The 13167-nt window shown below is 34.6% G+C and overlaps 1 protein-coding gene across 2 annotated transcripts in view; it reads left to right on the top strand.

Moving 5' to 3' along the window:
• MYBL1 (MYB proto-oncogene like 1) overlaps positions 1–13167 on the top strand; it is a 43898-nt gene that overhangs the window by 13217 nt on the left and 17514 nt on the right. For both annotated transcript variants that reach the window (XM_058699726.1, XM_058699725.1), the window contains exons 4-7: positions 40–132; positions 1768–1988; positions 9106–9280; positions 11468–11542. In XM_058699726.1, coding sequence (XP_058555709.1) covers positions 40–132; positions 1768–1988; positions 9106–9280; positions 11468–11542 — 564 coding nt within the window. The remainder of the gene's footprint in view (positions 1–39; positions 133–1767; positions 1989–9105; positions 9281–11467; positions 11543–13167) is intronic.

Below are 13167 nucleotides of genomic sequence, written 5' to 3'. Positions count from 1 at the left end.
GAAGACATTGTTCAATAACAAAATTATCAATTCTTTCAGAATCGTTCAGATTTTCAGTGCCAGCATCGATGGCAGAAAGTTTTAAATCCAGAATTGATAAAGGGTCCCTGGACTAAAGAAGAAGATCAGAGGGTAACATGTTCATATATTTTATTCTCACTGTGTAGGTGGATTGGCTTTTTTTTTCTTCCTAATATATTGTTTTGTCACAAAGGTTATGTTTAAATCACTTTGATTTGGTTGCTGCTTGTAGAAGAATTGAAAGTTGAATGTCTTGAAATATAGTTTTTCTGAATTGAGTCAAACCAAGTATAATATATATAGCTTTTCTTTGTGAGTTTAGTTTACAGAAGGAAAAATGTTATTAGCTTATTTATCTTATTTAGAGCTTAGGTTAGTAACATTTAGGGTATAGCTTGTTGAAAATTGAGTTAACATTTTAAAAAACAGAATTTAATTTTAATTTTAATTTTATCTGATAACATGATATGTGAAGAAGTCATTCTTAACTTTCCCTCTTGACCTATAATGTGCCCCAAAATAAGATAGATACCAGAGCACTGTATTTCTAAAAGGTTTGGTGATTTTGATATTAAGGTAATTGTTTGTTTTATAAAAGACTGAGAAGAATGGGAAAGTTGCTGCCCTCCACTAGGAATTGGCTTTAGTTCATGCTCTTTATGGCAGAAATGTTGTTAATAGGGTTGAGGAATTAGAGCATTTTTTCCTGCCACTCAAGGGGAAAAAAAAAGTTCACTAGGCTCAGAACTGGTAAGATTTACTTGATGGTCAGTGATAGGTTTTATAATGTGTGTTCTGTATCCTTTTAGTATGAGAAAGGAAGAAATGAGAAGACATTAACTTTGTAGATCCTTCTTGCTTCCAAACTGATTTATTTGGCCTCCAACTGAAGCTTTTTTTAAAGAAAGAGTAGAAAATCTATAAGTCTCAACATTTTTACCGTTAAATTGATTTTCAGTGATAACATTTTAACTTACAAGTCACTTTAATTAGCACATTGTATTCTAGATAAGTTTGAGGTAAACTTTTGTACTTGGCCAATGCTGAATTAGTATTTATTAGTATTTATTAGTTAACTTATTAGTAACTTAACTTAAATAAACTTAACAATTAGTAGTTGTGGTTTGGATTTAATGCATTTAAAAGAAATAGTATTCTTGAGTTATGTTTTAAAATTCTATCAAGGTAATGCTTTTTCAAATTGAGATGTATTCTCACTGTGTCATGTTAAATTGACATGTAACACTATAGTAGTTTCAAGTGTACCACATAATGATTTGCTCTTGGTTTGTATTGCTAAATAATCACAATAAGGATTCTAGTTAACATCTGTCATCATATATAGTTAAAAATTTTTTTTTCTTGTGATGAGAGTTTTTAAGATCTAACAACTTTCAGATGTGCATTACAGTATAGTTTTTATTTATTTTTAATTTTTTTTTAATGTTTATTTATTTTTGAGAGAGACACATAGCATGAGCAGGGGAGGGACAGAGGGAGAGGGAGACACAGAATCTGAAGCAGGCTCCAGGCTCTGAGCTGTCAGTGAAGAGCCTGATGTGGGGCTTGAACTCACGAACTGTGAGATCATGACCTAAGCTGAAGTCAGATGCTTAACCCCCTGAGCCACCCAGGCGCCCCTGCATTACGGTATTAACTATAGTCACTGTGCTGTACATTGCATCCCCATGAATAAACTTTTAAAAAGGTATTTCTTTTTTAAACTTTGTTTTTTCTGTTTCTTAGGTTATTGAATTAGTTCAGAAATATGGGCCAAAAAGATGGTCTTTAATTGCAAAACATTTGAAAGGAAGAATAGGCAAGCAGTGTAGAGAAAGATGGCATAATCATCTGAATCCTGAGGTAAAGAAATCTTCCTGGACAGAAGAGGAGGACAGAATCATCTATGAAGCACATAAGCGGCTGGGAAATCGTTGGGCAGAAATTGCCAAACTGCTTCCTGGAAGGTGCTTATATAAATGTATATACATTTTCCTGTACTTAAACTTGGTCTTTATTATGTTATTATTAAATATATTGGCAAGTACCCCATGACTTTTATTTTTTTTTTTAGACAAGCAATTTTCGGGGGCCTATTTGTAATAAATTCTGTGTAAGGGATAGAATTACTTTTATAATTGAAATTTAGACAAGCATCCTTTTGGGCCTATTTGTAATAAATTTAGACAAGCAACTTTTTTGGGCCTATTTGTAATAAATTCTGTATGAGGGATAGAATTACTTTTATAATTGAAATTTAGACAAGCAACGTTTTGGGCCTATTTGTAATAAATTCTGTGTAAGCAATAGAATTACTTTATTAATGAAATATTTTATAGCAGTAATTTGTGCAGTAAAATGATAGACCTTCAGATTATGTGAACATTTAATAACTTCCTAGATTGTTTACTTATCAGTGCCAGTCAGACAGACCTTTTGTGTACAAGCCTGGTTGGAATAGAATGTAAATTGAAGAGATTTCTTTCATACTAGATTCTATGCACAAGACCAGGGAATAGCAAATACATTGCCTAAAATAAACTATGAAAGTTCATTAGACAAAATTTAATTCTTAATTAATTATGGTATGATTCAAATCACGAGAGTAGTGTATATATCCCTGTGGCTAAAATACAGAATTTCCTTCTGGGAGAGTGATATACCGCTGTATACTATACATTGTAAGTATTACTATACATTGCACTGGTTGAAATTTTTCCCTATTGTAGTACAGTAAACCATCAACCTTGGGAAAATCCATACCTCACTCAGAAGGTATGCATGTTTTGTTTTTTTTTTTTTTAATTGCTGTATGTAGTCTCTATATTATGCTTCATAGTTTATAAAATGCTTTTACCTATATTTTTAATTAATCTTTATATGTAAGTGAAATATGCAGAGCAAACAATGCTGTCCTTTTTTTTTTTTAATAGATAAGGAAATTAAAGCATAGTGTTAAGTGTTTTATTCAGGTTACTCAACTTGGTTTAGAAAATTCTGATGTTTTCAGTCTTACATATATTTTTACTCAGCTAGCTTAGTGCTTTAACATAAAGTAGGTTCTCAGTAAATGTATATTTTATGAAGGATAGAATTATTAAGTGATCACCATCTAAATCTAGCTACTATCTGCCACCATCACAAAATTGTTACCTATTATTAACTGTATTCCCTATGCTATACATTGTATCCCCATGTCTTGTTTATTTTATAAGTGGAAGTTTGTACTTTTAATCTCCTTCCCCTATTTTGCCCACCCCCTCTGGCAACCATCACATAGTTCTTTGTTTCAATGAGTCTGTTTCTGTTCTGTTTTGTCTGTTTGCTTTGTTTTTTAGATTCCATAGATAAGTGAAATTGTATGGTATTTATCTTTACCTGACTGTTTTCACTTAGCATAATACCCTCTTGCTCCATCTATGTTGTAGCAAATGACAAGATTTCGTTCTTTTTTATGACTGAGTGATATTCCATTGTATGTATATGCCATATCTTTTTCCATTCATCTGTCAGTGGCCACTTGGGTTAATTCCATATCTTGGCTGTATATAATGCTGCAATGATCATGGGGTGTGTATATCTTTTTGAATTAGTGTTTTTGCTTTTTTCAGATAGATTTCCAGAAGTGGAACTACTGGATCTTATGGTAGTTTTGCTTTTAATTTTTTTGAGGAAACTTCATACTATTTTCCATAGTGACTGCACCTTTTTGCATTCCCAACAGTGCAGGAGGATTCTTTTTTCTCCACATCCCTGCCAACACTTGTTATTTCTTGTCTTTTTTTTTTTTTTTTTTTTTAGTTAGAGAGAGAGAGAAAGAAAGAATGTCTTAAGCAGGCTCCATGCTTAGCACAGAGGCTGATGTGGGAGCTCGATCATATGACCCTGGGATCATGACCTGAGCAACAGTCAGATGCTCAGCCAACTGAGCTACCCAGGTGCCCTGTTGTCTTTTTGATAGTAGCCATTCTGATCTGTGTGAAGTGATATCTCATTGTGGTTTTGACTTGCATTTCCCTGATGATTAGTGATGTTGAGCATCTTTTCATGTGTCTATTAGCCATCTGCATATCTTCTTTTTTTTTTTCAATTAAAAAAAATTTTTTTTTCTTTTAAGTAGGCTCCACATCCAGCGTGGGGCTCGAACTTAGGACCCTGACTGAGATCAAGAGTCGCATCATCCACTGAGCCAGCCAGGTGCCCCCATCTGCATATCTTCTTTGGAGAAATGTTCATATTCTCTCCTCATTTTTTAATTGGTTTTTTTTTTTTCAACGTTTTTTATTTATTTTTGGGACAGAGAGAGACAGAGCATGAACAGGGAGGGGCAGAGAGAGAGGGAGACACAGAATCGGAAACAGGCTCCAGGCTCCGAGCTATCAGCCCAGAGCCTGACGCGGGGCTCGAACTCACGGACCGCGAGATCGTGACCTGGCTGAAGTCGGACGCTTAACCGACTGGGCCACCCAGGCGCCCCTATTGGGTTGTTTTTTGATACTGAGTTGTGTGAGTTCTTTATATATTTTGGATATTAATCCTTACTGATTATATCATTTGTAAATATCTCCTCCCATTCAGTAGGCTTTTTGTTTTGTTGATGGTCTCCTTCACTGTGCAAAAGCTTTTTAGTTTGATGTAGTCCCATTTGTTTGTTTTTGTTGTCCTTGCCTGAGGAGACAAATGAAAAAAATACTGCTTAGGCCAATGTCCAAGGGCTAACAGCCTGTTTCCTTCGAGTAGTTTTATGGTTTCTGATCTTACATTTAGGTCTTTGATCTATTTTGAGTTTATTTTTGTATATGGTATAAGAAAGTGGTCCATTTTCATTCTTTTGCATGTACTTGTCCAGTTTTCCCAGCACAATTTATCGATAAGACTGTCTTTTTCCCATTTGGATGTTCTTGCCTCATTTGTTGAAAATTAATTGACTGTGGGTTTATTTCTGGACTATTTGGTTCCTTTGATCTGTGTTTCTGTTTTTTGTCATTACCATACTGTTTTGATTACTGTCATTTTGTAGTATAGTTTGAAACCAGGGAGAATGATACTTCTAGCTTTGTTCTCTCTCAAGATTGCTTTGGCTATTGGGGGTGTTTTGTGGCTCTATACATGTTTTAGGATTATTTGTTCCAGCTCTATGAAAAATGCCATTGGTATTTTGGTAGGGATTGCATTGAATCTGTGGATTGCTTTTTGTAGTATGTGCATTTTAATGATCCTTCCAGTCCATGAGCATAGTATATCTTTCCATTTATCTGTGCCATTTTTGGTTTCTTTTATCAGTGTCTTAACAGTTTTCAGAGTACAGGTCTTTTACCTACTTGGTAAAATTTATTCCTAAGTATTCTGTTTGATATAGTTGTGAATGGTATTATTTTCTTAATTTCTTTTTGATAGTTTGTTATTACTGCGCTAGAAACAACAGATTTCTATATACTAATTTAGTATATTGCAATTCTACTGAATTCACTTATTAGTACTAATTTTTTTTTTTTTTTTTTTTTGGTTGACTCTTTAGGGTTTTCTGTATACAGTCATCCATCTGAAATGGTGACAGTTTTAGTTTTTTTCAAATTTGGATGCCTTTTATTTCTTTTTCTTGCTATGGCTAGGGCTTCCAAAACTACGTTGAATAAAAGTGACAAGAGCGAGCATTCTTGTCTTAGAGGAAGAGCTTTCCTTTTTTTACTATTGACTATGATGTTAGTTGTGGATTTGTCATATAGGGCCTTTATTATGGTGAGGTATGTTTCCTCTGTACCTACTTTGTTGAGAGTTTTTATCATAAATGGATGTGGAATTTTATCAAATACTTTTTCTGCATGCATTAAGATAATCACATGGTTTTTATCCTTTATTTTGTTACTGTGGTGTTGATTGGTTTTGCAGATATTGAATCATCTTTGCATCTTTAGAATAAATCCCACCTGATCATGGTATATGATCTTTTTTTTGTTAAATGTTTATTCATTTTTGAGAGAGTGCGTGAGCAGGGGTGGGTAGGGCTGGGACAGAGGATCCAAAGCAGGCTTTGTGCTGACTGCCGTGAGCCTGATGTGGTACTTGAATTCACAAACTGTGAGATCATGATCTGAGCTGAAGTTTGACACTTAACTAGCTGAGCCACCCAGGCACCCCTGATCTTTTTATATATAGCTGAATATAGTTTGCATTGATGGTTTCCTTCTTATTTTTTTGTTTTTCTATTCTTCCCTCCTTCCATGCTGCCACACTTTCAATGAGAATATAAGCCCCATGAAAGCAGGGACTTTCTTTCTTTTTTTTTTTTTTAAGTGGTTTAAAACAACTAATTTATTTAGTTCATGATTCTTTGGATGGCAGGTGATTGTTCTAGTCTGGGCTGACTGCTGATTTCCACAGAGTTTTTCGTGCATACATGGGCAGCTAGTGAGTTGTCTGATGGCTGTAATTCAGGATGGCCTCATTCCCATGTCCATTGATTTTACACTGTCAGCCAAAGTTTTCCTCCATCATGCTAGCTCAGTCTCATTTAACACGGTGAGCTCAAGGTTCCCACTGCAACAAGAGTGGACAAGCCCTAATGCAAAACCACTTTTCAAGTCTCTGCTTGAGTTATGTTTGCCGTTGTCCCATTGGTCAAGTCTAGTCACAAGACAAACTGGAGAAATAGATGACACATTTTGACTGAAGGAATTACAGATTCACTTTGCAAAGCAGTATTCATGTTAGGATGGGGAAAGTCTATGGCCTCTTTTTCAATATACCACAGTATATATAGCATTTAACAAAGATGTAACTTCAGTGGAGTAGAGTTAATGTTAAAAAGAAGTGAAGAAACATAGTTGTTTGCCCTTGAATGAGCCACTGCAGGGCTATTGCCAGGAGAAAGAAAAGATGACTAAGTTAACATTTTATGAATATTAATCTGAAAGTTGGGTAGAGGATAGTCTGGAAGAGAGAGAATTTAAGGATTCAATGTTTATGAAAGCAGCTAGCAGTATCTGGCACCTGTCAGTTGCTTACTACATGATCCCTACATCTTAATTTGAATCCAGATGTGAAGTAATAAGGACATGGACTCTGGTAATGGTATGAATGTAATGAAAGTGCCAGATGTGAGAAGCAATTTTGAATGAATTCTTAGCATGCCTTGATTACTAGTGGATTTGGAGGTTAGGGGAGAGAAGTAGAAGGAAATTAAAAAGAAAAAGATAGCTTCAAAGCTTCAATCCTTGATGAGAGAAAGATTGATTATATATTAACAGGTACAGGGAAGGAAAGGAGAACTCACTGGAGTAAATTTTTGTTCAGATACATTATATGTTAGTATAGGGTAGCATCTCCCACTGATCATGTTCAGTGGGGCGTTGGAAATATGAGTGCAAAGCTTGAGGAAGGGTCAGGAATATAGGAATAAATAGATATTATTGTCCATTTTCCACATAGGGATGATTAGAAAATGTAAAAATTGGATGAAGTGCCCGAGACAGAATACAGAGAGAAAAACAGTGTGGAGATGATCACTGGAGGAGAAAAACAGAAAAGAAATCAGAAAAGGATTATTAAAAAAAAAAAAAAAAAGCAAGAGGGAGGGGTGGTCAAAGGTTTAGGGAATAGGGGTGGAGAAAAATGTCATAAAATGTCAGAACTGCCAAAATAGGAAAGAGTTCAAAACAATTTCCTGAGTTCTTATCAGGAGTATTAGAAAAGAAAAATTTTGTTGCTTCAATAGGAACAACAACAAGTTGGGATGAGGTTGTCAGCAATACAAAGGAGCAGTCTAGAAAGATAGCTGATGGCAGATTCCCACTTGCAAGATACCTCTTTTGGATCAAGGGGAAGATCAAATCACTAAACTGTGTTTTAGCTCATCAACTTAGATTACAACTGTACCGTTGGAAACAAAGAAGTTTGACAGGATAAGAAAAATTTCTGACCTGGGCAGATGCATGGGCAGAGTGAATATTTTCTTCATTCATTTTGTTCTCATTTCTAACTTTTTAAAATGATTCCAGTGTGTTATTTCCTAGTTTTGCATGCATGTCCATTGTTTGCTTAGCCACTTTTTTTTTTTTTTTTAGTTTTATTTTTTTAAATTTACATCCAAATTAGTTAGCATATAGGGCAACAATGATTTCAGGAGTAGATTCCTTAATGCCCCTTCCCCATTTAGCTCATCCCCCCTCCCACAACCCCTCCAGTAACCCTCTGTTTGTTCTCCATATTTAAAAGTCTCTTACGTTTTGTCCCCCTCCCTGTTTTTGTATTATTTTTGTTTCCCTTCCCTTTACGTTCATCTGTTTTGTCTCTTCAAGTCCTCATGAGTGGTCATATGATATTTGTCTTTCTCTAACTGACTAATTTCACTTAGCATAATACCCTCCAGTTCCATCCATGTAGTTGCAAATGGCAAGATTTCATTGTTTTTTGACTGCCAAGCAATACTCCATTGTATATATATACCACATCTTCTTTATCCATTCATCCACTGATGGACATTTGGGCTCTTTCCATACTTTGGCTATTGTTGCTAGTGCTGCTATAAACATGGGGGTGCATGTGTCCCTTCAAAACAGCACACCTGTATCCCTTGGATAAATACCTAGTAGTGCAATTGCTGGGTCGTATGGTAGTTCTATTTTTAGTTTTTTGAGGAACCTCCATACTGTTTTCCAGAGTGGCTGCACCAGCTTGCATTCCCAAAAGCAGGGACTTTCTTATTCACTGCTATATCTCCACTATTTAGAACTGTGCCTGATCTATAGATGGACAGTTTATCTTTTGAATTAAAAAAGTATTGGGGCTCCTGGGTGGCTCAGCCAGTTGAGCATCCGACTCTTGATTTCAGCTCAGGTCATGGTTTATGGGATCGAGCCCTGTGGAGAGTCTTGGGATTCTCTTTCTCCCTCTCCAGCTGCCCCTCTCCCTCTCTCTCTCTCTCTCTCTCTCTCTCTCTCTCTCTCTCTCAAAATAAGTAAACATGAAAAAATGTATCTAGTTTCATTGTTTGTAAAAATTTTTTTTAAGCACTTACATTTTATACAGTGTTAAAATTTGTGGAATCCCTTTTTTCTTTTTAAATTATACACTTTCATTTCTTAGGACTGATAATTCTATCAAAAATCATTGGAATTCTACCATGCGAAGAAAAGTGGAACAGGAGGGCTACTTACAAGATGGAATAAAATCAGAACGATCTTCATCCAAACTTCAACACAAACCTTGTGCGACTATGGACCATTTGCAAACCCAGAATCAGTTTTACATACCTGTTCAGGCACATATTTTTAATACCTTTATTATTTAAAAAAATTTCTTTAGTTGCTGTATGGGAGGATATTTGGTTTCTTAATAAAACAAATACAACATATATTAAGGGGAATAGATATTTAAATTTCCAGACTGAAAAAAAATTGCCTTATCTAGCTGTTAAACCATTAGTGGTGGTTTATCCTACTTGTTTGATTGATAAATATTTTGGAAACAAACTCATTAAAATGTTTCCTTTTATATGTAATTTTTATATTATCTAATTAAGAACCTTAGTATGTACACTTACTAATGCTATCATTCTTTGAATCTTCATTTATGATTCAGTGCTTATAGTCATCTGTGCTTTAACATCCATTGCAGTTTCCTTTTTAAAAATATTTTATGTAATTGTAGTATTACTTATCTCTAAGAGATAAGTGTGTATAAAATGATCTTAAGAAGAAAATAGTCAAAATTCATTCATCATTTTGGGAGGTGTGGTAAATAATTAATTGGTTCTTTGATGACACTCAACTTTGCCTTTCTCCCTAGTAACCAGTCAACTAAGTGATGTCATTCTTTGTTTAGACAGGTTTATTAGAGTAGAGATTGCCCAAGTTCATAATAGGGCAAGCTCTATTTTCTTTACAGTGCATTTTCTTATCTGCAAGACATTAGTTTAGAAGTTTTCATAAGGTTTGTTTTACATTTCTCTGCCTGTCTGTCATACAATTTTTTATGTTGAACAATTCTTGGTTTTCGTCACATAAAAGGTAAAGATTAAATCAGGACTTAATAGTGTCTACCAAAAGATAAAATTTTGGTGTTAAAAGTCTGCTTAGTATGCACAGATTTCATTTGAATGTACTTCATTAAATGTGCATGCTTTTGGACATAATTTTAAAAGAATTAATTGAAAAAAGTATCACATCTTAATTTACCAATAGGAAAACATATGAAGACAGTACAGTTATCTGCTGATATTCACAGTACCTTAAGGTTTTTATTGTTTGTTTCTTTACATTTTTCTTTAGAGTCCTAGATTTCAGCAGCATAAACTGAAACATTCTGCTCTGTCTTAGAAAGGTTATCATTTACATTTATTGCTTTAACTCATAGAAACAGTTTTAAAAATTATCTGGGGCCAGGAGAGTATTTAACAGTCTCCATCAAAATATATTGGAAAATAAGAGTATTTCTTGTGCTTTAAGAATGGCTTATTGTACTTTTAATAATTCTTAAAGATTTATGTATTCATAATTCAACTCAAACTACTAAAAAGATGATTCTAATTTGGATTTGAAAGAAAAAAATGGATTGGTTTGTAATGCTGTTACAGATTTAAATGAAAAGTTTGAGAAAGATAAGTTTCTAATTCATTGGAAGTTTAGTGATAACTGATACAAACCAGGTATTGTGAAAATTAAATTCCTTGTTAGAAGTTATTTTTGTGATTTTGCAGCAGATAGTGATTTAGGTAGGCCATTATAGAAGATGAACAATTTTATGTTTATATTCATTACATATTTAGGTTTTTAAAAATACCTTCTCTTATATTTCATTCCACCATTGCACACTAAATTTGCATGAAACTTCGAAATTCTTATTACAGATGCTTTAGAAAAGAAAAAATAATTCTTAGTCTGTTGTCAGAGTATTAAAAAGCACATGAGTGATTATGACGTTCTCTGAGACAAGTAGTAGAAGCAGCTTCATATCTTTCACACAGAGATTGGCATGGGGAGTAGGAGTAGGAGATAAGAATATTGAAAAACCTGCTTTAATGTCTGTTCTTGTGAGTGCTTTGTATGGACTAACCCCTTCCTCTGAAAGATAAGAAAGAACGCGATTACTTTGTTTTCTCCAGGAGATAGAGCAATCCTTCTAAGAGGAGATTAAAAAAAATAATAATTTGGAGGATAGTGTAGATAATAGATGGACTGATTGGCTGATAAATACAGGCCAAGTAATTCTCATATTTCATCCAGGAGAAGATACAGCTTTCCTAAGAGTTACGACTTTTCGTTAGTAGATTCTAAGAACAAAAATGTAGCTGTTAGAAACTATTATGTGAATGAATATTCAAAGTTAACAGAGATACTTCATGAGTTTCTATTGTCGATATTTGTCAAGAGTTTTTATGCTCTGCCTCAGATTTAAAAAATTTATATGGTATTCTATGTATGATACTAATGTTTTAATTCCATTTTAGATCCCAGGCTATCAGTATGTGTCACCTGAAGGCAATTGCGTAGAACATGTTCAGACTTCTTCTGCCTTTATTCAGGTAATTTTTTATTTGTAACAAAAAAAAAAAAAGAGAAAGGAAAAAAAAACCCCACACTTTCAAACATATATTTGAAAGTTCTGGGGCGCCTGGGTGGCTCAGTTGGTTAAGTTTCCAACTTTGGCTCAGGTCATGATCTCACGGTTTGTGGGTTCGAGCCCCGTGTTGGGTTCTGTGCTGACAGCTCAGAGCCTGGAGCCTGCTTTGGATTCTGTGTCTCATCCTCTCTCTGACCCTCCCCCACTTGGGCTCTGTCTCTCTCTGTCTCTCAAAAATAAATAAATGTAAAAAAAAAAAAATTTTGTTTTTAAAGTTCTAATAGTGCCTATTTCCTCATCCATAAAATTAGGATGAAAACAATACTATCTGTTCTATTTACTTTGAGTATTATTACACTAGAGGAGAAACTTTTGTGAGTTTGAAAAATATAAGCTGTACAAATGTAAGGTGGTTGACAGCACCAGTAAGGTATTCCTTTCATTCTTCCAACGTAAAGCATTAGGTTGTGAATGGACATATTTTTTGTTTGTTTCTTTTGTTTTTCAAATTTTGTTTGTTTTTTTTTTAATTTACATCCAAATTAGTTAACATATAGGGCAACAATGATTTCAGGAGTAGATTCCTTAAGCCCCTTACCCATTTAGCCCATCCCCCTTCCCACAACCCCTCCAGCAACCCTGTTTGTTCTCCATATTTATGAGTCTCTTCTATTTTGTCCCCCTCCCTGTTTTTATATTATTTTTGTTTCCCTTCCCTTATGTTCATCTGTTTTGTCTCTTAAAGTCCTCATATGAGTGAAGTCATATGATTTTTGTCTTTCTCCAACTGACTAATTTCACTTAGCATAATACCCTCCAGTTCCATCCACGTAGTGGCAAATGGCAAGATTTCATTCTTTTTGATTGCCGAGTAATACTCCATATGCTCCATGGTGTGTGTGTGTGTGTGTGTGTGTGTGTGTGTGTGTGTGTGTGTTATGACTATCAGGATGACAGTTATGATGAATTTATGAGTAAATGGTAACACACACACACACACACACACACACACACACCATATCTTCTTTATCCATTCATCCATCAATAGACATTTGGGCTCTTTCCATACTTTGGCCATTGTTGATAGTGCTGCTATAAATTTGGGGGTGCATGTGTCCCTTCGAAACAGCACACCTGTATCCTTTGGATAAATGCCTAGTAGTGCAATTGCTGGGTCATAGGGTAGTTCTATTTTTCGTTTTTTGAGGAACCTCCATACTGTTTTCCAGAGTGGCTGCACCAGCTTACATTCCCATGGATATATGTTTTGATAAACTGGGTAGAATATAGATGATATAATATAAGTTTTTTAATGACCTTTTTTTTTTTTTTTAATTTCCCAATTCTGGGGGCTCCTGGCTGGCTCAGTCAGTAAAGCATGTGACTCATGATCCCAGGGTAGAGATTACTTAAAATAAAATAATAAATTTCCCAAATCATTTCTGTTAAATTGAAAATATTTGCTAGCATTTCTGATTTTTTATTTCTTATTGTATTATTTTTTAATATGAAATTTATTGTCAAATTGGTTTCCATGCAACATCCAGTGCCTATCCCAACAGATTCCCTCCTCAATACCCCTCACCC

The sequence above is a fragment of the Neofelis nebulosa genome, chromosome 14 (genome assembly GCF_028018385.1).
Source record: "Neofelis nebulosa isolate mNeoNeb1 chromosome 14, mNeoNeb1.pri, whole genome shotgun sequence".
Lineage (NCBI taxonomy): Eukaryota > Metazoa > Chordata > Mammalia > Carnivora > Felidae > Neofelis > Neofelis nebulosa.
This window is presented reverse-complemented; position numbering and strand designations above follow the sequence as displayed.